The sequence below is a fragment of the Typha angustifolia genome, chromosome 14 (genome assembly GCF_048772165.1).
Source record: "Typha angustifolia cultivar Huaian chromosome 14, ASM4877216v1, whole genome shotgun sequence".
NCBI classification, from domain to species: domain Eukaryota; kingdom Viridiplantae; phylum Streptophyta; class Magnoliopsida; order Poales; family Typhaceae; genus Typha; species Typha angustifolia.
The window spans coordinates 8,451,010-8,477,445 of NC_133252.1; the positions used below are offsets into that span (position 1 = coordinate 8,451,010).

Consider the following 26,436-nt stretch of genomic DNA (forward strand, 5'->3'; position numbering starts at 1 on the left):
CATTGTCTTTTAACAACTTCAGTAGTGAAGTAGAAAGAACGATTAGAGACTTGTATAAAAAGAAGATTAGAGATTAGAGAGCAATTAGAGACTTGTATTAAAAAAAGGAGCAGTAGAAGAAGATGATGATGACGATGAAGAAAAAAATAGTAATTACTAGCAGTATATAAAGTAGAAGATGAAGAAGATGAAGAAGAAGATGAGTACGGGTTATTTCTCTCTCTCTCTTATAGTGTCCCATTAACATGTAATGAGGCACTAAATGACAGAAAGGGCAAAGTTGGAAGAAACGTAAGAAAAAAGTCTCAAGTGCAGGGAAAACAAAAAATGACCCTAGGCTACCAAATCGAAAACCAAATGGGTTTTCGGTGCAAATAACCCTTGTTTTAATTATCATTCACATTATATCATATGAGTCTTTATCATTGAACCCGTTATTTTACCTTTAATTCATGGTAAATTAATCTATAGGTACAAAAAAATACCTTGAATATCATTTTTATTAAGATAAAAATAAAATAGAAACCAGATTTTAAAATAAAATGAGAAGTATTTTAGATAATTAGTCTTTACCATTCAAAAGAAATGGAATATTATCCATACTATTAGCTATTGTTAGGGTAAAATTAACTCAAGATGTTTATGCGACATTAGGGTAAAATATATGGTCAAATGTAGGTGTGTGATTGAGCCGAGCTATAACCAAGCTTGAATTGAAATTAATTTTGAGGTTAATTTGATGTGATCCAGGTCTAATCGGGTCATCTTATGAGGGAGACATTAAGTTCACTAACTTGAACCCACTTATCTAGGTTTCCACCGGTGGCGATCCAAGCGCTCCCAGCCCAAACGGCCATGATCGATCCCTTCTATGGGACCACCGCACTTGATCCGTGCCGACGGCAAAGGCTAGAACCGATGAAAAGCCATCATCGATAGCCCTTCAAGCAACAGCAAAAACCATAGCACGTGGCCGTCAATCCGACGTTTTAGTGACCACCGATAGCTACGATCAACTTCCACTACTGACTGCAAGCCCATAGTGGTCATCGTAGTTATGAAGATCGCCACATGGCCGAACTCGACAGTCATGCTTACAGCAATAATGCCCGAGCGAAGCTACGTCGGGATTTCTTGGCCAAGGGTCGCCACCACCGGGGCTCCACGATAGTGGGACTATGACTACCAAACGCAGCTACCGAGGGATGGAGGACTCGTCAATGATGTGCGGTCGCTGCCTCTATAGCAACCCAAGCCCAAGCTCGATTTTCAACTTCCATCGTTGCTCGTTGCCACTCCGCCGTAGTGAGGACCCATCGAATGTTGACTGCCACCGGCTAGCGACCTTACCCAACCACCACCGGCGTCCATGCAGCCCATAGCGGTGCCCCTAGGCCAAAAAATATATTTATCCCAAGGGGTTAGATTTTTGGCTATTTAGTGGGAAGAGATGAAGTGCCCGTATCTCAAGGCATGCTAAATTTTTGCTATCTGGCTCTTCCACCTCTCATGAACTAGTTTGAGTCTTATGTGCATGACCCCGAGTATGAATAGTGGAATGACCCAGTGGACCCGCATTAGCTAGCTAAGCCAAACCTACATGCAGACCCATTGGTCCAGCTCGCATACTAGTCACCTTGAATACAAGGTGTCGAAAGCATGGTGGATTATTTCGATATGACTATGTAGGTTAATGTTACAAACCAGATTTAGAACGATCTGTTTGTAAGATGATCATGAGATTTTGATATAGTGACCTCCGAAGTTTCGAATATAATGACTTTAGAATGAAGTCAATCGGAGATCTGGATGGAAAGTTATGGTTAAAATAATAGAGCAATGTTAGAACGAGGCAAAACGGTAAATATCTGACATTGCGACAGTCGTCGAAGAGTGGCGGACAGCCAAGGGTGGTGGTCAACGGTCGTAAAATAGGGTGGCTGCTAGTAAAGGAAGGTGGCTAGGGTGGCTACGTTAAAAGATAAATATTAAAATAATAATTTGACTAAACTCATATTTATTCTACAATTATTATCAACACATGTTTACTCCTATTTATAGGAGTAAAAACTCTACTGGATCGAATTTACATGTGGATTATCTAATTTATTTAAAATTTAAAATAAAAAGATAAAGCTAACTAACAAACTCAAGTTGACTCAACTCGACTAACCTAACCCATATGGTCAGATTGTAACAGTTGGGTTAGTCAAGTCGGTTAAGCCGAATCTATTTATCTTTTAATTAATTCATGCTTATGTAATCTATTAAGGCAAGTCCAATTAAGTTAAGAAAGTCCTTAAGGCAAGAGTCCTAGTTGTCTTAAAGCAAGAGTCCTACTTGCCTTTAAACAAGAGTCCTAGTTGAATTACCCTCTATAAAATGTGGAGTGCAGCCCTAATTGTAGATGAATAGAGTGAATATTGAGTTAAAGTAGTTGAATTAGCCTCTCTTCTTTATTTACATCTTTTCATCCAGATATTCGATTTAGGTGAAACTAAAGCCATTAAAACTCTAACTCATAAGGGTACCACCACCTAAATTTTATAATTTTCTAACGTTCGGATCGATCCAGATCTGGTTCATAACATCTAGAGGACAGATGGATCTAGAAGCTTAGCATGACGGGTAAACCTAGTGCTAAGGTTATTTATGATTTTCTTAGAAGGCCCAGAATGCAAAGAATTATGGAAGCTCAGGATCAATCCCCATGTTCAAAAATTTATCTGTAAAGTGATGACAGGCAGGATTCCAACTTGGGTCTTACTTTAGGGCTTGCACATTCGCCTCAATAATCCTTGCCCCATGTGTAGTTTTTGGGATAAAATTGTGAATCACCTTTTCTATGGTCGTCGGTTCGCTTGTGAAATCTAGGAGTTGATAGACCAGCATCTCGATGTATCCTTAATCTACATAGCAACTGAAATTGCTATGACTGGTCTCATATTGGTGCCCAGTCTAAAGAATTCAAGACCATTATTGCTACTGCCATTTGGCTTATCTGGAAAGCTAGAAAGAAATTGTGTTTTGAAAACCTTAACCTGAGTGCATATAGTATGTATAGCTGGGGAATATTTTGATCAAAAGGTGCCTCTGGACTCTAACTCGACTAATAACCTTGTGAAATAGACTCCTCCTGTGAATGGTTTTGTCAAGATTAACTTCAATGGCTCGTTCGACTCTTCTTCTAGATCGGCGGGGATTGGGATTGTTATTAAGGACCATGATTACAATCTACTTGGTGCCTATACAAAACCAAACAACACCTACTCCCCGCTTGAAGTCGAAGCTCTTGCTCTCACAGAAGGCCTGCTCCTTGCTGCTCAATACTGGCTTCCCAACGTCATCTTTGAAGGCAATCTCAAGCTAGTAATCTCAAGTTTTCATGATTAGGATTATTCACTCAATCATTCATGAATGTTCTTCAATTTTAGTCTTCTGGATATATTTTGGTGCATTCTTTCTGGGAATGCAATCGGGTTGCAAGCAAGGCTGACTGACGAGGCAGGTTACGGCAATCTCTCTTTTTTGGAGGATTTTTCATTTTACCTTCTGATTTCTTGATTGTATCTCGGAGGCTTTCACAGTTCGGATGAGTAAATAAATTTAACTTATTTTTCATTAGGGATGTAAACGAGATGAGCCTGAGCGAGCCGACTTCGGCTCAGGCTTGGCTCGAAATTAATTTCGAGCCTTAGAATTGGGCTCAAGTTCGGCTCAACTCAACTCGAGCCAAGCCCGAGCTGGACCAGACCGAGCTCGAGTCTGAAATGAGCCTATCATCAAGCCGAGCCAGAACAAGCCAAATCAAGCCCAAGCCAAGCCAGAGAAGAAGAAGAAGAAGAAAGAGGAGGAGGCGGTACCGTGGTGGCTTGCCACTGTCGAAGAAGAAGAAGGAGGAAGAGGGTGAGGCACCACGGGTGCTTGCTGCTGCCGAAGGAGGAGGAGGTGCAATCATAATGGCTTGCCGCTGCCGAAGAAGAAGAAGGACGAGGACGAGGAAGAGGAAGCAAGGCATCGCGGCGGCTTGCCGCTGCCGAAGGAGGAGGAGGCAGCACTGCTATTGTAGAAGAAGAAGACCGAGCCTATCGAGCCAAGCTTGAGCGAGCCGGCTCCGGCTCAAGCTCGGCTCAATATTATTTTCGTGCCGATTTTAGCGGCTTAGCTTTGACCAAGCCGAGCCGGACTCAAGCTTCAGTTGAGCCGAGCCGAAGCCACCCGTCGAGCTTGACAACCCTATATTTTATTTTCTTTTTTTATTAAAAAGAAAAAACCTCTTTAGTCCTCGGAAAGAATAAAATATATAATAAAAAGCCAAAAGGTAAGGTGGAAAGAGAAAGCACGGAAGGTATAATCCAGAACGGACGTTTGACTGCGTGGGCATGTTTGTAGTCTTTCTCCTCCTCCCCCATCTCTATCTAATCTCATGCCTTGAGAGAAGAGAGACACATCGCCGTCTTCTATCCGCCTCTTTCCTCTTATTCCTTCCTCTCCCTTCCATCGATACGCTTTTCTCTTCTCACCCCTTCCTGAAGCCCAATCCGTTCTATATAAGGAAAGAAAGACAAAAAAAAAAAAAAAGCTCAGCTTTTTAGGACTCATTTCCCTTCGTTGCCCAAGGGGCTAAAGGTGAGATTTTTATAAGCTTGGTGGGTGAATTCGTGCATACTGTACCTTTTCTGCTTTCTGGGTTTGATGCTTGGTGATCTGTAGCTGATTGTCAGCTTAATTCTGTCCCATTTCTTCTTGTGCTCGTTCGTTGTTTCCCGATAATTCTGCTTTGTTTCCTTGGGATCCCGATGAATTCTTGTGTGAGTTTGCTCAAGATCATGACAATTTCTGGAAATTTGAAGAAGGGAGGTGAAAAAGTGATGACTTTGATGATTGATTGTTGGTTTGGTGTTGATTGCAAGGCATTATATTTTTTGAGATTCCTTTTCTACTTTTACGAGTCTTATCACTTGTTAAATTCTCCCTGATGTGACTTGCATGAGAACTTTATATTGCAACTGTCTACCAATCTACTTGTCATTGATCAGCTGGAAATTTGTGGCCGAGATGTGCTTATTTTCAGTTATCATGATTTGGTTTCGAATCTTCTCGTGCAATCTAACATTGGGTTGTGGTTTCTATGATCAAACTGGTTCTTGATGGCCAATTGCTTTGGAAGAGCCATTTTGTAATTGGTTTTCCTTCCAGAATTTCTTCTTAAGAGATTTTCTAAATTGATCGCCATAATATGTGTATTGTGACTTCCTTTCTTTGTTTTCTACGTGAATTTCTGACTTTATAGCTGTTTAGTTTCTACTTCATGATCTTGTTCTTCCTCAATAATTCTACAAAGATAATGATAGTATCCATGAATTTTTTCCGTTTTTTATGAAGTGCTACTCTTTGTTAACTTGGACTGACCCTTTCTTCTTGATTTATTTTTCTTCATAATTGTGCTTGTTATGATGTTCATCTTAATACAATGTATGTGAAACATTTTTTTTTTTTAAAAAAAAAAAAATTGCATAGTCTCAGCATGAATGATATAGTAAAAGACAGATGGAACTACTGCCATAAGATCAGTACCCGGATTTAGTTTCTACATCATTGTAATTCATTTATGTATTATATGGTTTATTTGCCCTTCCTTTTAAGTGATTGTCTCATGCAGTTTCTTCATTGTTATTGTGGATAATGTGCGTACTGTTTGTTCATCTCAAGGCACGCTGCTAAACATCATCTACTGTTCGTATAATTGAAGAAAGGAATATTACCAATTAATCATACCTAAGATACCATAGATGGGATCAGAAGGGCCTTCAGTGGTAAGAGTCCATGTTACTGGATTTAAGAAATTTCATGGGGTCTCCGAGAACCCAACAGAGACAATTGTAAGTAATCTGAAAGCATTCATGGAGAAGAATGGATTACCAAAAGGTCTTGTTCTTGGTAGCTGCAATGTTCTTGAGACTGCTGGGCAAGGGGCACTTGGTCCACTTTATAGAGTATTGGAATCTGCTGTTGTTGGAAGAAATGATGGGTCATCAAACTCGGAACAAGTCATTTGGGTCAGTTCTTAGCTTGTCTTAGCATCAAACTATATGTAGTTTAATGGCTTTTCAAGAATATTTTTAAGCATCTGTGTGCAGTTTACAATCTCATAAGCATGAAAAGAAAGAGAAAGTATTGAAAGTGACTTTATGCATTTTCGTTTCTTTCTCAACATCATCTACTTCTCTGGCTAAACATTGTTCATTCCATCATCAGATTGTGCTTCCAAAAGGCTCTTTCTGCTGCTTTCACTGATTCAGATATCAGAATGCTTGACATCGATGCATTTCTCTTAAGATTCAAATCAAAGGGCATGTTGGATAGTCCATCAGGAAAACTATGAATATATTCCCTTGCTGATACTGTAACAATATTCCACTCATGATGTTCTGATGAATTTATATCGAATTTTTGCAAGATGATATAAAGTATCATCTAGGTTTATCTGAAGTAGGTCAGACTGTGGCCATTTAGGCTGATATTGTTAATATTTCTCAAATCATGATGCTGTTGCTGAACAGATACTGTTTGTCATCCTTAACCCATGAATTGCTTTGAGCTGAAATTTGTAACCAATAGAATATGGTAAAGGCACATCTTAAAGAACATAAAAGCCATCTTATTCTGATTGTCAGAAGACATTGAAAAGATGGCTGATGGAAAGCAAGGCTTCAAACTCTTCTACATATAGAACCCATTTAAGATTGAAATGTTCAGTTTTGTGTGTTGCTACAGTGTAAATCATGACTAGAACTATAATCAGGATTGTTAATTAGGAAAATAGCTACAAACCAATTAGGGGACCTTAATGCTTTTTCTTATTGACAAAACTGTTGTGACAACTGGAAACTTAGATATCTGTAAGTGAGAATTGCAATACTCAAAGATCCATGAAGCATAAGTTGGACTTTCTGTGCCAATAGAAATACTATTTCCTGTGCACATACCACAGTTGCTTGTTGTAATTTGATGTTATTTCAAACTAAGTTATGTGTTTCTGTTTTACATGATGTAACTTCAGCTCCACTTTGGAGTCAATAGTGGTGCAACAAGGTTTGCTATTGAGAATCAGGCTGTCAATGAAGCAACTTTCCGTTGTCCAGATGAGTTAGGATGGAAGCCTCAGGTTACATACTTTCTCGTTATCTCACTCTGGTCATTCTTAAATTTGACATCTAGTGAAACTAGTTTGATATCCTATTATTTTACCATTGTTTGTCTTGTAGAAAGTCCCTATTATACCATCTGATGGAAACATCTCACGAGCAAGAGAGGTACACTTGTTTTTTTAACAATTTTTCATTTTCTGTGTGTATCACTTTTAGAAATAGTTGTTACTCTACTCCTAGGTCATCTGTTATCAAGTGGAAGTTATCATTATGATAATTGCTACATTGAGCATCTTCTTAAGATAGTTCTTGTGTTATATATGTGCACTTTTCGTTCCTGTTTGTGTTCACATCACAGTCTATTGAATGTCGCCATGTGCTGTAATCTGTCCTCCGGTCTTCATATTGCTGAGAGACTTTAGAATTAGTCAAAAGTATCAGCATGTGTCCAACTTTCTTCTGTATCTCCTTATCCTCATCACCTTTGGTAATCTTTGTTTCTTTCTTTCCATAGACAGGGATAAAGATTGTTGAATGAAATATGTAATAAATAAAAGATAATCGAGAGATACTTGTAATGTGACGATAAGATCTTTTCTTAAGTCCTAGATTTCCTTGGGGATATCTATCAGAGGGATTTGTAATATGATAATCGATAGGGATTAGGAAGATAGCAGGAATTTGGAAAATGACAGATTTTTCTATTAATTATCTTGTATTTATGTCTGCAGCTGGAAATGATTGTGTCAGTCTTCAAACAATCTTTCTTGTTGCCTTTTTTCATGTTGTATAGAAATCTAACGAAAGGCAGTAGTTGGTTCTTCTAACTTTATTTATTTGTTCCACCCCAAAAAACTTCTTTTACTTGCATTTAGACGGCACTTCCTGTCAATGAAATCACCAAGGCTTTGAGAAAGATGGGTTATGATGTGATGTCTTCCGATGATGCTGGTCGATTTGTATGCAATTATGTCTACTATCACTCTCTCCGGTTTGCGGAGCAACATGGGATAAAGTCTCTCTTTGTACATGTCCCCCTCTTCTTGACAATTGATGAGGAGATCCAGATGCATTTTGCTGCTTCCCTTCTGGAGGTACTTGGCTCCTTGCACTAGTACCAAAATCTGAAGGTATGCCGCCTGGAACAGTTCTTCAGTTCTGTGTAGTTCATCAATTTAAGTACTGAAGTGCCCTGACAACTTTCGCCTACTTATTTGTAGTGCAATTGCTATGTCTTGAAGCATTGAAGGTATAAATGGTATATGGTTTCACAGACTGGCAAATAAAAGTACATAACGGAACCTATTGTGAGACCACAAATATGTCTTAATTGTTCAGTACATGTATGTGAAGGAGGACCATTAATGACATTCTTGTATGCTTTGGGGGGTTGTATAAAAATGCTTGTTTCTAAGTTCTTGTGGTTAGATGTGACATATATGTCATGCATCTAATAAGCTTGTTTAAAAAACTTCCTTCAATAAAGTTTGAAGAAGTCCCTGCCATTTATCTGAATAGTTCTTCTTTTACTTGTTATCTCTAGATTGCTTCATGATTTATGTCTTAATAACTATTCTATTGTTTTGTGGAAATAATATTTATTTTGTTAATATCCATTTCAACTCATTAACTCAACCTTAAACTGGTCGGTTTTCTTCTTTTTTTTCTCCTTGTTTCTTGGTAGCTTTTCTATTTTGTCTTTGCATTCGGAAATTTTCTTCTGTAATACAGACAGTCATTCATCTAAAATCTGGTCCTACTGTTAAATTAAACCATTGTATATTTTAGTGGCCCACCCTCACCTCAATGAAGCAGTCAGTAGATTCTTGTATTTTGAGTACCATGACAATGTTCTTTTGCCGCAGTCGCTAAAAACTGTAGAATGTGACCAAATTGCCTGCCCCAGATTTGATATATTTGTACCAATAAATAGTTTAGGAAACTTAAGAATGTATGAACATAAATATACTGCTTGCATAATTGTTAAATAGATTTTCTGTACTTCTGATGATGCCATGGCATCTTTCTCAATTTTGAAGACATAGTTTTTGTGTTCATTTCCTGTCAATGTTTTTCTATCTTCTTAGAAGATGGAATGTTAAGCCTCAGTTCAGAAACAACATGTCAGATGTTATGCTGCAGGAGAAAAAGGACTGAAGAGCATATTTACATTAGAGAGTCATCAACTAGTCTCTGATGTCATAATTAAGTTAAGTTCATTAGAAATAAGCATCTGAAAGGATGGTTCAACTGGAATATCATGATATTCCAAAAACTGTGTCAAGAAAGATCTATTCTCTTGCCGAGGAATTTTTCGATTCATTTCACATATTTGAAGATTGATAGGGTATTGAGAAAGCCATGGATTTTCATTTTACTTCAGACAATATTGTTTTTGCTGGTGTCATGCAAATTGCTGATGCTAAAATTTTTGACATCTAGAAATTTTCAGATCATAAGATGATCTTGTTTTCTTTTTCATTTCCTGAAATTGTTGAAAGCTAGGAAAGAGTGACAGTTCATGACACAAAATCTACAGAACCTTTCAAAATTTTATTTCTCTTGCATGAGAACATGAGACATTTAGTACTCCATAAGATGGAATCCTGTAAAATAGTTTGATAGTTAGGTCTATCATCACAGAGGATATAATTTAAGCCTTACATCTTGTTATATTTAGCCCATGTAACTTATAAAAAGATAAAAACTATGAACTAGCTATTGTAAATGCCACCAATTAGGGTTCATCAGTCCAACCTCTGATAAAATATAATATTCTCTTCCCCTTTAAAACCATAGCTTAGTCTAAAACTACTAAAGGTCCTAAAAGGAATAGTAGAAAAGTGGCTACAAGAATCATTTTACTAATTTTGTGATACACATCTCGTCTTTCTTTCCCGTATAAATTTCGCATCGCATTCATTGTTAACTTAAACTAACCAATCTCTTACAAAATGGCATCTGATTTGAGTTAGGGATGCCAAGGTTACCTTCTAAAATATCAACAAATATACACTTTGTCTTCCTTTTCCCCCTCTTCTAACTTTTATAAAGTCCTTTCCTAAAAGACCATTAAAATTCCAGACTATGACATTTTCTGAAGGGTATTTCAGTAAATTTAGTTAGTGAGGAATAAGGTTAGAAAGTGTCTTAGAGTTATTTTTATGATTTTATTTATGGAGTTACATTAATTATTGTCTATGATTAAGGACAAAAATCATAATAAAATGTGATATAATAATTATATGCAAGATGGAAGGATCGGATTACTAATTGCTCAAAAATAGGGTGTTAATCACAGAATTATTAAAACATAAGGTGTTATTTAAAGACGGTTGCTTAAGGTTATGATCATCTTTGGAGCATTTTTTTAAAGTAATTCTGTCATCCCAACAGAAAACATTTAAACATACTTAAAAATTGGTTTGGTACCATACTAACATTATTAATCTAGAACTTAAAAATAGTTTGATTGCCTTATTAGGACAAGCAAATTATTTTTTATTCGTTAAAATATTAATGTGTGATTCTACGGCATATCATAATTTTAAATTTAGACTCAAAATTAATTTCAACTCGAAAAGAGTTCCTCTTGATCAAAGCTTTGGTCCATATATTTTTTTTGGTGATTTAAATTAGGGAAAGAAAAAACTATCAAACATAAAACTAGGCCAAGCTCCTTCTATCAATAATACTCATCTCTTCCTCCAATTAGTGGGGAAAAAAGGCATAATATTCTCATTTCTGGTACAACTCCACATCTCTATCCAACTAATCCTCTACCTACTATATAAAGTGCATGGTTAGGTCAAGATAAGAGAAGAGATGGGTCTTTAAATAGTTGGGCATTTGGCATTTAAAAGAAAGCAAAAGAGGCATGGCAATGCAATGCATTCTTCTCTCAGTTAGTGGCAATTGTAAAGAAAGGAGAAGGAACTACCAACCACTAGTAAAAGCACAAAGGAGTGCATTCCCATCCATTCAGAGAACCAGACATCTGTTGGTCTTTGATTCGTAAAAGCACAAAAGAAAGCATCAAAGGAAGGATGCCTGGATTAATGGCCAGAAAGTATCAAACAGTTTGGTCAACTCCTTTTAATGCCTCCTTATGGTTTTGATTGCTTTGATGTACTAATCATCTTTTTTCCTTTTTCTTTTTCTTAATAGAGAATAAGCTCCCAGGTTTGATAATATAAATTAGACAACTGAAAGAAATAAATTCTAATGAGCTCAAATCATTTGGTGAAAATGTATTAAATAGTAATCTCAATACATATTTATATAATATAACCGAGAATTAAAATCGGTTTGATTCTAATCATCTTTTACGGCATTATTTGTTAATTTATTTTGATGCTCCTCGTGGATCTCGTCACAACAAGCACAATTAAAAAGGTGCACAATTAATTAAAGGTGCACAATTAATTAACTGCTTCCCTAATCTTCAACTACCAATATTAATATATTATTTGTTTGAGACTTTGTAGTTGATCATTATATCCTCCTTATGTCTAAAAAAGTAGTTAGAAATTCAAATAGAGTTGCTACTTCTCTTTCAAAAAACATTCAAATAGAGTTGCTTCCAGAATAAGCAAACCAAAAATAAAATGGATAATATATTCTTTTAAACTATCTAATACATGGTTGGTTTGGATAGTTTTAGATTGCTATATATAAACTTTCTTAGGCCATGTCAAAAAACAAAGTCAAAGGGTTAAACATTTCAACAAGAAATTGAAGTAAAATATGCTAGGTAAATTATAAATTAATTTTAGTGATTGTGTCTAAAATTGAATTATCTTCTAAATACTTTTATGTATAACATTTTGCTCATCTGTGATCTCAACTAATGGGCAAAATTAAAATTACCGTTAATGGAGTCATCAAATTACCATAATACCTCTGTGGTTCTTCTATTTATATTTTTAAGATAATTCAAATATTTTATTCAATGATTATGTATTTTAAGAAATGTATACAGCGATAGGAAGATGGTATATAAGAGGAAGAAAATGCATTTTGTCGTAAATTTAAAGAATGAGATAGGGTGAGTAAATTTTAGTGGAAGGAGAAAGACAAGGAAAAATCCCTCCAAGAATTTTTTTGAATATCTCTTAGGGTTCAAATGAAAATTATAATAGTTTTACATTAGTTTAGACCAAAAGAAATAAAATGATACAAATAAAAGTTTAAAGGGTAGATATAATCACAAGAATAGTTTATTATTTCAATTAGTAATTCTAAATTAAATTAGTAAATAAAATGATAATGTTAATATGTCATGCATATGCATATGGATTGTAGACTTGCAGAAAATTTCTATAATTTGTTTCCATGCCAGATAAACGTTGAGCTAAAATTTTAGTATTTTTAGAATAATTTGTGAGTTAACATATCACGACTAAACTAACAATAGATAATTTTCACAAAATAAAAAAAATATTTACTAATAAAATAATTTTTCATAAATAATAAACTACCTCTATGTAGAGATATTGGACTTTCTCAGTGCAAATAAATAAACCAATAATATCTTTGTTGGGTTTGTTTAGGTAATACAATATACTTGGTTGTTGTTCTTTGCAATTCTTAAATTGAAACTATGTAAAGCAAAATAAAAATAAATAAAATAAAAGTAAAGATCAAATAATTTGCTTAATTATATATATATATATATAAAGCTTTGGAAACGGAAGGTTTTGCTTTGAAACCTCTCAAACCAATAAATTATGGGGTTTGGAAAGACTCCATTTGCGACTTCCCCAACTTGCAAGCAAAGAGATTGGGCCAAATTATAATTATATGTTTCTGACTCTTGGCAACAACATAAGAAAGCTATTTTTTTTTAATAAAAAAATATTAAAATCATGAAACGAAGCAAGACAAGAAGAGAAACTTCGCAATCTATTAAATAACTCGCTACTGAATATTAATTAATAGTACTCTGTTTTCAATATTCGAGAATTATTATTATTATTATTATTATTATTTAATTAGATATCTAGGAAAATCCCATTTGCATGTAATTTGGAATATGTTTAAGGGCATTTTCGTCAAATGAGGGGGGAATGAATCTTCTCAATGTGGATGGTGGCTTTCTATTCTGTGACGCCAGCCGGTGTGAACATGCAATGCCCCGACCTAGATACTTCTCTCCTCGTGATCAAAACCTATTTTCCAATTATAACCTTATTCAAATATGATATACCAATCATGTCCTTCTCATCCTTCTTACAATCTAGCTTGGAGTCGTAGGATCTGACTACTGTGCCAAGAGATCCTTCTTACAATCTAGTTTGGAGTCGTAGGATCTGACTACTGTGCCAAGAGATTAGAGCATTGACTTCCGAACGCCGTCGAAGGGTATTTTCGTCATTTAAGAAGTTATCTTACCCACTACGCGCCCCCCTACCTTGGCTTAACGCGGCGATCGGTCTCGCCGACCACAACGTGTCCTTTCCACCGCCTCATCTTGCGGGTACGCGAAATGTCACTTAACCGACAAGTGTCGGTCACGAGTGCCAGCCGACCTGTCGCCGCCGGTCAGCGCTTTATAAGTAGCCGATTTGGAGAGAAAAAGTCTTTTTTTAAGTCGCCCACTTTGCCGAGAGACGATTCCAGTTAGCCATCTGAGAGAGAGAGAGAAAAAGAGGAGAGAAACCCTAGAAAAGAAAAGAAAAGGAAAAGGAAAAGGAAAAGAAAAGGAAAGAACAATTTGTACGCAGCTTTCTTTGGATAGGATCGCATCAAGAAGAGATCCTTTTGGGATATTTGATCTCGTCGGCTCGAGACGTTTCGATTGGTGTTAGGCAACGAAGAAATCGGTGGAGAATATGGTGGCCGGAGCGGAGGTAATTCACCAGGGTATCCCGGTATTGGAAGTCCAGTTCCGGTGCGTCGCCAAGGGATTCGAGGATGTTGTCGACTTCTCCGCCGTATCCGCGGCGGCGGCGGTCGCTGCGCCGCCCTCGTCTCCGGTGTTCTCGAGGGGATCGGGAGATGTACTGGCTGATGAGGCGGCGAACGAATTGGTGAGTTTTTGGTTGTTTTCTTGGAGTTTCTGATGCTGGTTCTCTCTGTTGCGTTGATTTAATGACTTAGATCACAGATCTTTTGTGAATTTTGGGGAATTAGTTGCTTCAAGAAATCTTGATATGGGTTTGTTTCTTTTTATTGCCAAAGTAATAGCCAAATTTAGGTAGAATTAGGATCGGAGTAAGTCCGATCCTTAATTGGTAGATCTTAATGTTCGTAGTTCATGTAGATATATCATTGTTTGGGGAATCAATTATTTCGACCTATTGATTAGCTTCCTCTGTTGATCATAATTGTGTAATATATTTGCCAACTTTTGGGGAGTCAATTATTGGGTCTCGTGATTAATTTTCTTTATTCAAAAGATGTGCTTTTGCAGAAAGGTTTGGAAATTTTAACGAACAATGATTAGATTGGATGAGAGGGTTAAATTCTTGACTCCGCTTGGGATCTTTCTGAGTTAAATGATTTGACAAGTTTTAAGGTAGTGATCGTCAACTTATTTTTTTTCAGTTTTTTGTGGCTTAATTTGTGTTTTGCTTAGTTTTCTATTGTAAAAGTGACTCTTTCCTTCAATATAGGGGAATGCTTTTTATTGAATCTTTCCGAATAATGTCAAAAAGGAGGAAAAGTTAATATATTCTGCGAAATTGATAGAATATAAATAGAAAAAAAAAAATCTGTAGGTTATCTTTAGCATCATGCTATTAAACTTTTCTTGAATCTCTCTGTTTAGACGCCAATAGGTAGGATGATGTTACTGCCAGTCTATTCATGCTTAAAGTTTGGCCTTGAAAAATCTGTAATTTTTCGTGCAAATGAAGTATTAGCGTTATTATTGGAATGTTGTATCTGTTTGTCTAGGATCATTGTTTCCTCATTTAATCTAATAATTTGGATTAGGTTAGTGAAAGTTGCTGATCTGATGCCTTCTTACTAAGCTAGTTGCTTATGTGATCTCTTGATTTATAGTTACAAGTAAATTTATCCATTCATTTTTGTGATGTTCCCATATTGATAGGTATTTCAAATTTCATCTTGTTTAGATGGTCTTCAGTTGTCACACTTCTTGTAATAAAAAAAAGTACTGACTGGGTGCATTCTTGATATAGGATTTGAGATCTTCAGATGCCACTTTAAATGTGTCAGTGGAACCGTTGCAGTTTGTTCCTAATATTCGATCTGGTAGCTTTGCCAACATCGGTCCAAGGAGATACATGGAAGATGAGCACATCTGTATTGATGATCTTGCAGCTCATTTGGGCTTTTTGAGGTGCCCTACACCAAGCGCCTTTTATGGGGTAAGTTAACTTTCCCTCTTTTTAGTTTCATACCTTTGCTTCTAATATTTAGTTGAGTGTATAGTTAATCTGTTGATTCCGGTCCTCGTGAATAATTCAGGTGTTTGATGGTCATGGTGGTCCAGATGCGGCAGCCTATGTCAAAAGGCATGCAATGAGGTTCTTTTTTGAAGATGCTAACTTCCCTCAGGCATCGCAAGCTGATAACATATTCCTGGAATCAGTTGAGGATTCTGTTCGAGGAGCTTTCCTTATGGCTGATCTTGCTTTGGCTGATGATAGCACTGTTAGCTCTTCTTCTGGAACGACAGCAATCACAGCATTGGTCTTTGGAAGGTATATGAGGATACGAGCAGTTTCTATTTTAACCTCAAATCATTCTGTTGGGTACTACATATAGTAGTTGTGCTACATTAGCCTCAATTGTAATTTTTTTTTCTAATTAATGGTGGGGAGTCTTTTTTGCCTTTATCCATTGTTATTTGTTTGAGCCCTTTCTATTCTCTTCTCATCATTTTTTTTGTACACTATGCAGGTCTTTATTGGTGGCCAATGCTGGTGACTGTCGAGCAGTCTTATGCAGGAAGGGGATAGCAGTGGAGATGTCACAAGACCACAGACCCATCTATACAGCGGAGCATCAAAGGGTCTTGGATTCTGGGGGCTTTGTTGACGATGGTTACCTCAATGGGGTCCTATCTGTCAGCCGAGCTTTGGGAGATTGGGACATGAAGATGCCTCAAGGCTCTCCCTCACCCCTCATCGCTGAGCCAGAGTTCAGGCAGGCCGTGCTGACTGAGGATGATGAGTTTCTAATCATTGGCTGTGATGGTATATGGGATGTGATGTCCAGTCAGGATGCTGTGAACATCGTCCGCAGGGGCCTCCGACGGCATGATGACCCCGAGCAATGCGCAGGAGAGCTCGTAATGGAAGCGCTGAGGCTCAGCACCTTCGACAACCTCACAGTTATTGTCGTCTGCTTCACTTCAGAAATCCACAGCTCGCCTCCTAGAGAAGAACCAGAGCAGCAGTCCAGGATAAGGTACAGCAAGTGCCTATCAGCAGAGGCCCTTTGTACCCTTAGGAGCTGGATGTGAACTGATGGTGGCAATTGAGATTGAAGAGTTGAGGAAGATTATGTGTATATATATATAAGTAGAGATGATGGTGAAATTCATAGCTTTAATTATGTTCTTTCATAAAGCTGCTCAGAATTTTGTAGGGGCCTTTTCTTTGTGCTCCCTTATCTGGGTATGTCTTTCTTGTTCGTTGTACATACATACGTTGTCCAGTACTTTATTATGTTCTGGCAGAGCTGATTTAATAAAATCTTGATACGTATTCGTGTTCTTTTTGATAAGTTGCTCAATATGGTTGTACTTTTTATGATCTTTTAATTGTTCTCAATTGGCAAGCTTAGGTCAATCCTGCAGACAACCAGAACCATGACCCTTGGAACCCGGTATTGGCCGTATGTTTCGAGGATAATTACTTTATTAGATTATCATACGCGTTCAGAGTAATGCATGTTTCCCTCCTTTTTCATATCGGAAGAGTCGCTTATATTGACTGGACACCAATAGTAGGTGGAATATCTTAATCGCTTTGATATTTAGAACGATGACTTCAAACCTCCTGACTTCAAAGCCTCCTTGTAGAAGGATCAATTTGTTGGCCAACTCGGCCAAGTTTGACCTAGTTCGCCCGAGGTAGGAGTCAGCATTTAAAAGTATTGATAAGATTGGGAGGTAATGCATTATCCTGCTTTGATGCGTTGACGTGTGTATCCACCGGCAATGCTACAAACCACGAATATAATTCAAGAAACTAAATGAAGTTGATGAGATTCCAATAGTTTTTTATCAAACAAGCCATCCCAATTTTTTTAACAGCGAATTCTGTGTCACGACTTACAGGAAAATTTTAAAACCATCAAAATATTGTTAAAATATCAGAATTTGGTTTAAAATGTAAATAGTTTTTCGACTCGGCTATTTCATTTTTTTTTCCTAACTAAATCAACAATTTATATTTAAAAATCACTAATTTCATATTTAAGTTTTAAAATATACTAGATACGTGAAACAAAAAACTAAGAGCAAACTTAAAATAGGAAAAATATTCGAGATTCCTTTGCTCGAACAAAGACATAAAACAAAAAAATCTTATATGAAAATAGTTGATATCAGTAAAAGGATATTTACTCATGTACTCCTCACCATTTAACTAAGTCGTGTTCTAATGCGCATGTGACCCGCATGAGACATTCGTTTCTTCCATTAGAAACCTAACACCAGGAGACAAGTCAATACGAGGGAATGGGACAGAAAATTAACTTGAGGAATATCAACATGGGTTTCATTCTGTTGTTGTGTAATCTTTTCCATTTCTCTGCACATCGTCCAGAGAAAAGATATAATTGGTACATGAATTATAGGTTTATATATACAGCAGCAACAACAAATCACAACATTTACAAGGTTCTTTGGATCGCCTCCATGCCTAACATAAAATGAACTACTTAGAATCAGCTTCCGGTTCCTCCACTCCATGATGATTCCAACATTATTTGCCGCACTGCGTTGAAAAATTAGGAAACCTTCCTAAGGGTATGAAGAGATCTCTCATGGAATCGTACTCCTCTCCAGTTATTCCCGCAGAATTAAGTACCTGCTTCAAGATAAAAATGTGAGCTAAGTGAATCAAAACCTAGATGCTAAAAAGAAATCCTTCCTAAAGATAATTATGAATCATAACAATTATGAATCATAACAAAGCAGAAGGGTGTGTCACTTGGTGTAATGGTAAAAGGTTTTTTCTATGTGCTTATAGTATGAGTGGAGGGACAAAATCAATCTCTCAAGTAGTCACTGATAATCATCTACTACTACAGAGTATTCTCCACAGGCAGGTGTTTCCCTCAATCACGCAAGCATGTTCGTACACACTAGCAGTATACCAGAACTATGTACAGTAGATATGGTATCGCCACATGAAAATGCAAATTGAAGTTGGTTTTGCTTCTTCAGATGACTACAAAAAGTCCCCACTTAAATGCTTTAGATCTCCATAGATAATGCCTTCATTACTTTTAACTTTAATTGTAATTTCCATGTTTTATCCTGCTGTCATGCAGGTGACCCTGGTCATCTCAGCTTCTGGTAAAGATCTATTTTCCCACCTCCAAATTATTTTCAGAAGAGCAACTACTCTTGTGCATATCAAACATCAAAATAAATTTTCAAGCGCATATTTGCAAGTTGCAACAAGAAATAGAAATAATGCATCAGAAGACAGCCCGAGCTTAGTACCAATAATGTGAGATGACAAAGATGGATCATTGTGAATTTCAAGGGCACTAGGTTCTTAAGGCATCTTAGTGCATGAAGCTCCTGTCAATGTACAGTCTAGAAAGGGCAAGACATACTGACCGTTACTCTCATTCCCGGAAATAATGTTTCTGTGACTCAAACCAGCATGGACATGCCTTACTGTCCACTGATGATGCGGCCTATGTACCATTGTTAGCCTAAGTTGCCAATACTTTTGCAGAATTACCACATAAAATGCCTAGGCCTTTCTATCTTGTTGCAGATCCTTCAACTTAAAATCAAGGAGTTGAGTTTTTGAAACCATGGTTTGCCGGATCAGCTGAACCCAATCTCAATCCAAGCTTTTTCTCCCTTTCGCTCTTTCTTCACTCTCTTTCGTTTTTTCACTCATTTTCTCTTATTACCATATAACTATTATTTCTCTTACGGAGCGATCTAGCTCCGACAAACTCAGACAAACTCTATTATATAATTTTTTAATTTATTTCTTTATTTCTCTCTCAATTTTTTTTATTTTTTCCACTCTCTCCTTTTTTTTTCTTATTTTCTTCTACTTCTTCTTCACTGCATCATAGTTTTTTTTTTATTTTGTTTGATTTTCTTCCACTCTCTTTCTAATCTCTTCTTTTCAATTTTTATTGCATCATAGTTTTTCTTTCTTTATTTTCTTATTTTTGGTAAAGAATTTCTAAATTTTTAGAAGATTTTCTATAATTTTTTAATAATATTTAGAATTTTACGTAATTAAAAAGTTGAAATCCAAACGATCAATGCTACCGATACAGCCAATCCAGCCAATACGTACCATTTTTTTCAAACCTTGTTTGAAACCTACTAAACATCTCATGGACATCTAGTCATATTGGCTCCCATAGGTTCCACTATAACAAATTTTGTTATACCGACCCATGTCAACATTCATAATTTAGCAACCTAAATAATTTCTAACAATCTTTGCCTGGAAAATTAGAAAATAATGGTGCTGCTTCCTTGTATTTACATAGGTCATGCCTAATATCTTGTCACAATATCATATAGATCCATGTTTTGTTCCTAGGAAATGAAAGTATTAGGAAGTCACCGTTCACGTGAATTGTTAGGTAATTAATTTCTGGATTTTTGGTGCTCAATTCTTTGGGTAGGTCATGCCTAATATCTTGTCACAATATCATATAGATCCATGTTTTGTTCCTAGGAAATGAAAGTATTAGGAAGTCACTGTTCACGTGAAGTGTTCGGTAATTAATTTCTGGATTTTTGGTGCTCAATTCTTTGGGTAGGTCCTACAAGAGAAAGTCTAGGAAATCAGGAGTTCAATTAAGATGTGAAGAGAAAATACCACTGAAATGAATGCTTCGAGAAAAGGAGAAACAGAAATATGTTAAGTTCTTAACCTTAAGTTCAAGGCGGAAAGTAGTTCACCTAGCTATCAATTGGATGCAAAAGATCTATCAATTTGATGAAGTTAGTGTGTGGACCAGAAAGGTCTAAAATTGATCCTTTTCAAAAAAGGGAAGTGGAAATTTATCTGAGATTAGTTGAGAATTACCCATTTATCACCATTTGGATACCAAGTTTCAAAACTGTGTGTTTCTAAAACAAGCTTCAGTTTCCTCAGTTCTTTTAAAGAGAATTCTATAACTTTGTTCCATAAAGCACAAATTTAGGTTAGTTGTTTGATTGATAATCCTATTTTTTCCTAAACACACTTCCATGAAAACAACATACATGTTTTTCCCTAAAGAAAAATGTGTTTCCAACTTTCGAGATCATGTTTACATGAGTAGTGTTTTAACTTCTTCTTTTTTTAAAGAGAAAAGGTATCTTAAGTTACTCCAAACCAAGTTCACAAAAACAAGGTTTTCTGAAACATGCAAAACCAGACAGACACAAAGTTCTCAAATTTCCATAAAGCTGTCCTGTCTGATACTCCACACTAGATATATTCCATGAAACAAACGAAACTACCTCGGACAAAATTTGGCATCAAAATACAAGATTTTGTTTCTAGATTCAGGTCCTGATGTTTCTTGTTCTATAACTGATCAATCCAAAGAAAATAAGAATTGCAGAATATCACAATGAAACAATCTTTTTTTTTTCCAATCCAACTCAAAGTTGCACAATAGAGTAAAGAGCAAATTGAAAGGAAAGAGTCCAAAGTGAGGACTAAAGGGAAGACATGAATTGCATGAACCTTATATCAGGACAAGAAGTTGACAACATACAGAAGTAAGTTCCACTTTATAGATTATTGGGGATCATAAACTAGACAGTTAGATAGGAAAATACAATATAGAAAGTGGAACAGGTGCCCCGTCTAGGAAAATACAAATTTACCAACAAATACTTTGATATTGTGGTTTAGAATTAAAAGAAGTAAAGAACTACACACCAGTTAATAGTGTCGCCATGCAGAATATAAAACAATAAGATAACCAATTACCAATCTCAAATATGTAAACAGCAGAGGAAAGAAAGTGATTTACCTTGTGTAATAGCATATTCCTGTTTGTCATATGCAGAGCAAGAGCAGGAAGTCTATGCACAGAAAGTGCATCAAGGAACAGAAGAACAATCACTTGCCATTGCTTTACTCGCAAGGAAGGTAATGCTTCAAAAAATGACATTGTATCAAGCAAACGGTCCTGGATACAGATGTACCCTCATTACAAAAGTATCAGAAGAAAAAAAACAAGAAAAAAGAAAATACATGTAGAGAGAGATAGCAATGAAGTTGATATTCCACAGATTTGATCCTAAAAATAAAATGGATTAGGAAGAAAGAATAGCCTAGATTTTTATATTCCAAAGATTGGATCTGCTCCATTTATAATAACCAAAAGAAACAATATTCCAATCAAACATCCTACCCACCCCCTGCATGGTTTGCCACTTTGTCCATCAGTCCACATATCCTGAACAGATAGGGACTATAACAATTAACAAGATTACAGATTTTTTTCAGAACCTAAAATGTGATCCTCTCACCTCTGCTTCATTGCTGCTCTGTCCAGTCAACCACATAATAAACAAGTCCACATTTTGACAGATAATTATAAGAACAACACCTATAACTTTTAAAGTCTAAAGGAGGAAGCTCTTTGCCATATAAACTTATGATAACAGTAATAACCAAATTAAAAACTAGCTTTATATTAAAGTACTCCAGAATATGTATAATGTTTTAGTATTTTACAAGAGAAACTCCAAGCTACCTAGATTTGACTAATATAAAAGCAGGTAAACGCTATACCAGTGTTTTCTCCAAAATTGAAACTGGTGTTGACAGCCTAAGATCCAAAAGTAGTCCCGGCAGGGCACGGCATACAAATCCATCCAAAGCTTGTCTTATTTCAGATGATTTACCATCTGGCAAAATCTTCTTACGGGGATATTCCGTCCCATTAACCAACAAAAATTCATCCTCGGAACTTTCATCGTGTCCATATATGTAAGCCAAAGAAGCACATGTTACCCATCCAAAAATTGTCATATACATTGTTGCAAAAGATGATAACTGAACAAAGAAATACAAGATTATGCATCAGTTTGCACAACAAAATGAAAATCAAACTATTAGTAAGGGGGGAAAACATACACTTAAAGAGAAACCCTCCGGTGGTGTGTCATGCCAAGAGTCCTCAACCTCAAACATGTCTGTGTCCAGAAGTATAGTCTTATTAGGCCACTTCACAGCTCCCCTATCAAATTCAAATGTATCCTCATTTTCCTCAGCATCCCCAATATCCGTATCCTGTGGTTGCGGCAATATTACAATTCCAGCTTCCAAAACTGCAACAACAAAATGAAACTTATCAACCGATTATATCTTTCCTCCACAGATATGCTGACATGGAGCCAACTAGATTAATAATTTCACCAATACTCAATTTGCAAAGGTTAAAGTTTTACCTGCATCCTCTGCATCAGATTTGCCCGAAGACACATTTTCAGCTGCTTGAATTAGTGCAGCTGCACATGCCTCAGCTGATGCAAACCTCAAGGAACTATCTACATCTTCCTGTTGCAAAATTTCAATGTTTTTGCTGGTTTCCTTTACATCCTTTCCTTCAAATGCTGTTGAGGTTATATTCTCATCGGCCCATTTGACAGAGCAACTTTTATTCTTGGATGTTGTGCTCTTCAATGAAGATTTCAAGGCAGGTTCTTTCATTTTCTCCATGGAAGCATTGTCTCTCTGTGCATTTTCCTTTTGAGGCTGTACCAGATGATTTTCTGTTTTAAGAAAGGCTCCATTTGGTGAAATTACAGAAGTCAGGTTCCCAGCTAGTATAGTACTTGTGAAATCCAACTGCTCTGAATTATAGTGATTTGAAGCAAGAGTCTTTTCCTGTGCCTGGTTTCCAACAATAGAAGTACGTGCAAGATCCACTTCATGCTTCTTATCTGTCCTACCCTTTCTTATTGAATTACCCTTGGAGGAATTGGATTTAGGCTTAGCTGATTTCTTCTTGCTCTGTTGCAAAACCACACTTTCCAACTTCTTAGCTATTTCGTCAGAGATATCTTGTGTATAGATTGAGGAAGAAACCCCATTAACCTCATCACCAACAAAAGTAGTACTCTTAAAATCCGCTTCACTACATCCAGCATCCACACTTGTCCTTTTTGACTTCCCTTTTTCTGTAGGCTTCAACCCTGAAACAAAGAATGCATGCTCACTCCTGCATTCACAGAGCAAACCACAACCAAAAAGCTAATACAAAACTATAGTTATTTCACATAAAAATGAGAAATTTCTCAGCTTATTTCTTTTTCTTTAGGTTTCCGGTCTTGCAGCAAAGAATGCAAACTCAGTCCTTTATTCACAGAACGAAACCACAGTCCAGAAACTGACAAAATGACGTTTCCCCCATATTTACCCCTAAAGAAGTTGTTTTACTAATCAACAGAGGAAGTCCTAGTTCCTGAACGAGTAATTTACCTTTATCGCGATCAAACTGAGGAACGTAACCCTCAATAGCATCAGAAGGGCCAATCCACTCCTCCAGCGATACTTCTCCCCTCCCTATCTCATCCCTCTCCTGAATCATCAACTTCGAAAACCCCAAATCTCCATCCTTTCCTAATTCCTCCTCCTCCTCTCCTGCCCCATTCTCAAACAACCTTATTACCTTCTCAACCTTGGAAACACTCAAGTCTGCGCACCGCTCAGTAGACAAACTCGCCGCAAAGGCCTTGCTCTCGACGAGGCAAGAGGGGGAGCAGTACTTGTAGGTCTCCTCGAGGTCGTAGACGCGGTGCTCGCGGAGGGCGATGCGGAAGCGGCCCTTGCGTGGCCGGGAGGAGGAGGACGGAAGAGGGTAGGGGCAGAGAGGATAGCCGCAGAGGTTGGCAATGTTGCGCTCCGTGACGACGTCATCGTAGTCCGGGCCGGAAAGGACGGCGCCCGCGGCGAGGAGATGGCGGTCGGATAGGGCGGCGCCTTCGAGTAGGGCGAGCTGGATGCGGTGGACTGCGGCGGCGGGTGATCGCGCGGGTTTCATCGTCGCGCAATTGAGAGATAGAGAGTTAGGGTTGAGCCGCCGAGTTGCTAAGAGCTGCTACTGGACCGACTTAGAACAAATCCCGCTCTTGAAATAATTTGTGATTTATATGACATAGTTTTTATATAATATATAGGAAGACGGTAACTAAGCTGCGCTTGAGCGAGCATGGCTCGGCTTGAGACTTGAGCTCGATTAGAGCTGAAAAAACTTAGCTCGGCTCGGCTCGGCTCGGCTCCAACTTCATAAGGCTCGGAATTGGAACATTGTAGTAATCTGGTTGAATGATGCAACTACTATTTAAATTACATGAAGAGGACTAGAGGAGAACATAAAGAAGTATAGTTTTGATGTTAAGTCGAATGATACAACTGACACAAATTAAACATAGCGTTTAGAGTTTAATAATGAAATACTTATAGTTAAATACAGAAAAACATAATCTGGTCTAATAAGTATATGATTATCCAATATCCTCCCGCCAGCACTAAAAATAAATTATAATGCTACTGTAACGATTGGTATAAAAAGAATATCATAAGCCATCTTAGACATAATAAAGAACTTTAGTATGTTCACTTTCCACCAATTTAATATATTCAAAATGTTAGGATTAAATGTTTCATTTAGCTCATGCAAATATATCTCTAACTCTAATTTAAGACATTTTGTGGTACTAGCAGATCTTAGGAAGTCATCAAATTTTAAAATGATCCTTATAATAAGTCTCTTATTACTTGAAGATTGAAGTCTTAATATGTTTGAATGTTTGATGGGATATTTGATATATTTTAACTATGTTATTGGAAAAGTGAGTAATCTTTTGCATATATAGAGTAAAAATTCTCTAATGTAACGTGAATTAAAGCAATAATATTAAGAACTTCACTTATAAAATATATTTTGGGAAGAAAGAATTCAACAACCTTCATTTTATATCTCAAAACGAAAAATAGATGCAATTGCCATCAATATGTTGAATTCATCCTAATATTTATCAAATTTACTTCTCATTACTATCACAAATGCCCTAATGTATTCATTACAAGTATCCGACTCCTCTATTAATATTCTTAAAATATTGTAAATTTCTAGAAGATATTAATTAGATGTAGGAAATGTAGAACTAGAAAACACATTAGTTGTATCATTTATGACTATTAATATCTTATGGATTTATTTAAATTTATACCACTCTTACTTAGTAGGATGTCACCTATAATTAATATCTCTATTTACATAAAGGCTAAATTTGGATGTGAAGACAAAATCTAGCATACTATATATAGAGTTCCACTAGCTAGGTAAATCACTACATAATCCTCTTATGTAGTTAAGCTAAGTAGTTTAACAATTTCACCAAATTTAAATACACGATTAAAAGACTTCTTTAGGTAATTCATCGCCTTTCTAATATTATTAATCACTATCTTAATTTCTTTTAATCTATTTGTTACAAACCAAATCTAGAATGATTTGAACATAGCAAAATTATGATATTTTTATAAAATGAAGCCTCAAAAATCACATATTTGATGATTTTAATTTCACGTAATTTTGAGATCGAAGTGAAAATATAAAACTAAAATAATGGAGAAATATTAGAATTAAACATATTAATAATTATCTGATATTGTGGCGGTCATCGGAGGTTGGTATACGACCAAGGGTCATAATGGACTATTGTAAGGTAAGGTGGGTTTATGAAGGTGATGGTGACTATAGTTTGGAGGTAGAATTAGAGTTCTAAGTTAATATACTCATAAGAAAATAAACAGCTATGATTTCTACTCCTAAATTATTTTACTATTACTCATAAGATAAACTCAAGGCTAAAATAATTTCTCAATGCTTGGATGCCTAGATACTTAAATAAAAGAGCTCAACCCTTCTATATAAAAAGATCAGGGTATAATAAGTCATACAAGGACTAGCCGTAAATACTAACATGACTCAAACTAAGACTTATCTTATAAGCTTACATAACTTAATTAGACTTGTCTTAAAAACTTATATGACTTAATTAGACTTTGAAAAATCCCTAGACACACGTATGTATCTAACCTTTAGACAATGATATCGTTTGTTCGCTTAAGTAAAAGTC

At 36.4% G+C, this 26,436-nt stretch overlaps 3 protein-coding genes across 3 annotated transcripts; 2 read left to right on the forward strand and 1 right to left on the reverse strand.

Annotated features, from left to right (window-relative positions):
• Positions 1–4,406: 4,406 nt before the first annotated feature.
• LOC140776600 (uncharacterized) lies at positions 4,407–8,666 on the forward strand. Its single transcript, XM_073120347.1, has 6 exons — positions 4,407–4,629; positions 5,713–6,059; positions 7,064–7,168; positions 7,269–7,316; positions 8,027–8,281; positions 8,372–8,666. Exons 2-5 carry the CDS (start codon positions 5,793–5,795, stop codon positions 8,264–8,266), a joined length of 660 nt encoding a protein of 219 aa, XP_072976448.1. The 5' UTR covers positions 4,407–4,629; positions 5,713–5,792; the 3' UTR covers positions 8,267–8,281; positions 8,372–8,666.
• A 5,071-nt stretch (positions 8,667–13,737) lies between these two features.
• LOC140776279 (probable protein phosphatase 2C 2) lies at positions 13,738–16,859 on the forward strand. Its single transcript, XM_073119934.1, has 4 exons — positions 13,738–14,182; positions 15,299–15,487; positions 15,588–15,823; positions 16,023–16,859. The coding sequence occupies exons 1-4, from the start codon at positions 13,985–13,987 to the stop codon at positions 16,585–16,587; spliced, it is 1,188 nt and encodes a 395-aa protein (XP_072976035.1). The 5' UTR covers positions 13,738–13,984; the 3' UTR covers positions 16,588–16,859.
• A 940-nt stretch (positions 16,860–17,799) lies between these two features.
• Positions 17,800–24,436, reverse strand: LOC140775912 (putative RNA polymerase II subunit B1 CTD phosphatase RPAP2 homolog). Its single transcript, XM_073119404.1, has 6 exons — positions 23,771–24,436; positions 22,738–23,484; positions 22,424–22,617; positions 22,079–22,342; positions 21,312–21,470; positions 17,800–18,160 (listed from the first exon to the last, which is right to left on the reverse strand). The coding sequence occupies exons 1-6, from the start codon at positions 24,330–24,332 to the stop codon at positions 18,056–18,058; spliced, it is 2,031 nt and encodes a 676-aa protein (XP_072975505.1). The 5' UTR covers positions 24,333–24,436; the 3' UTR covers positions 17,800–18,055.
• Positions 24,437–26,436: the final 2,000 nt, after the last annotated feature.

Bases quoted from the DNA above. Each gene is read 5' to 3' on its own strand.
- LOC140776600 (XM_073120347.1), top strand. From the start codon at position 5,793: ATGGGATCAGAAGGGCCTTCAGTGGTAAGAGTCCATGTTACTGGATTT. The intron at 6,060-7,063 runs GTCAGTTCTTAG...ATGTAACTTCAG, and splicing joins ACTCGGAACAAGTCATTTGG to CTCCACTTTGGAGTCAATAG. The intron at 7,317-8,026 runs GTACACTTGTTT...ACTTGCATTTAG, and splicing joins ACATCTCACGAGCAAGAGAG to ACGGCACTTCCTGTCAATGA.
- LOC140776279 (XM_073119934.1), top strand. From the start codon at position 13,985: ATGGTGGCCGGAGCGGAGGTAATTCACCAGGGTATCCCGGTATTGGAA. The intron at 15,488-15,587 runs GTAAGTTAACTT...TGAATAATTCAG, and splicing joins CACCAAGCGCCTTTTATGGG to GTGTTTGATGGTCATGGTGG. The intron at 15,824-16,022 runs GTATATGAGGAT...TACACTATGCAG, and splicing joins ACAGCATTGGTCTTTGGAAG to GTCTTTATTGGTGGCCAATG.
- LOC140775912 (XM_073119404.1), bottom strand. From the start codon at position 24,332: ATGAAACCCGCGCGATCACCCGCCGCCGCAGTCCACCGCATCCAGCTC. The intron at 23,485-23,770 runs GTAAATTACTCG...TCTTTGTTTCAG, and splicing joins TCAGTTTGATCGCGATAAAG to GGTTGAAGCCTACAGAAAAA. The intron at 18,161-21,311 runs GTAAATCACTTT...ATCTTGAAGCAG, and splicing joins GGAATATGCTATTACACAAG to GTACTTAATTCTGCGGGAAT.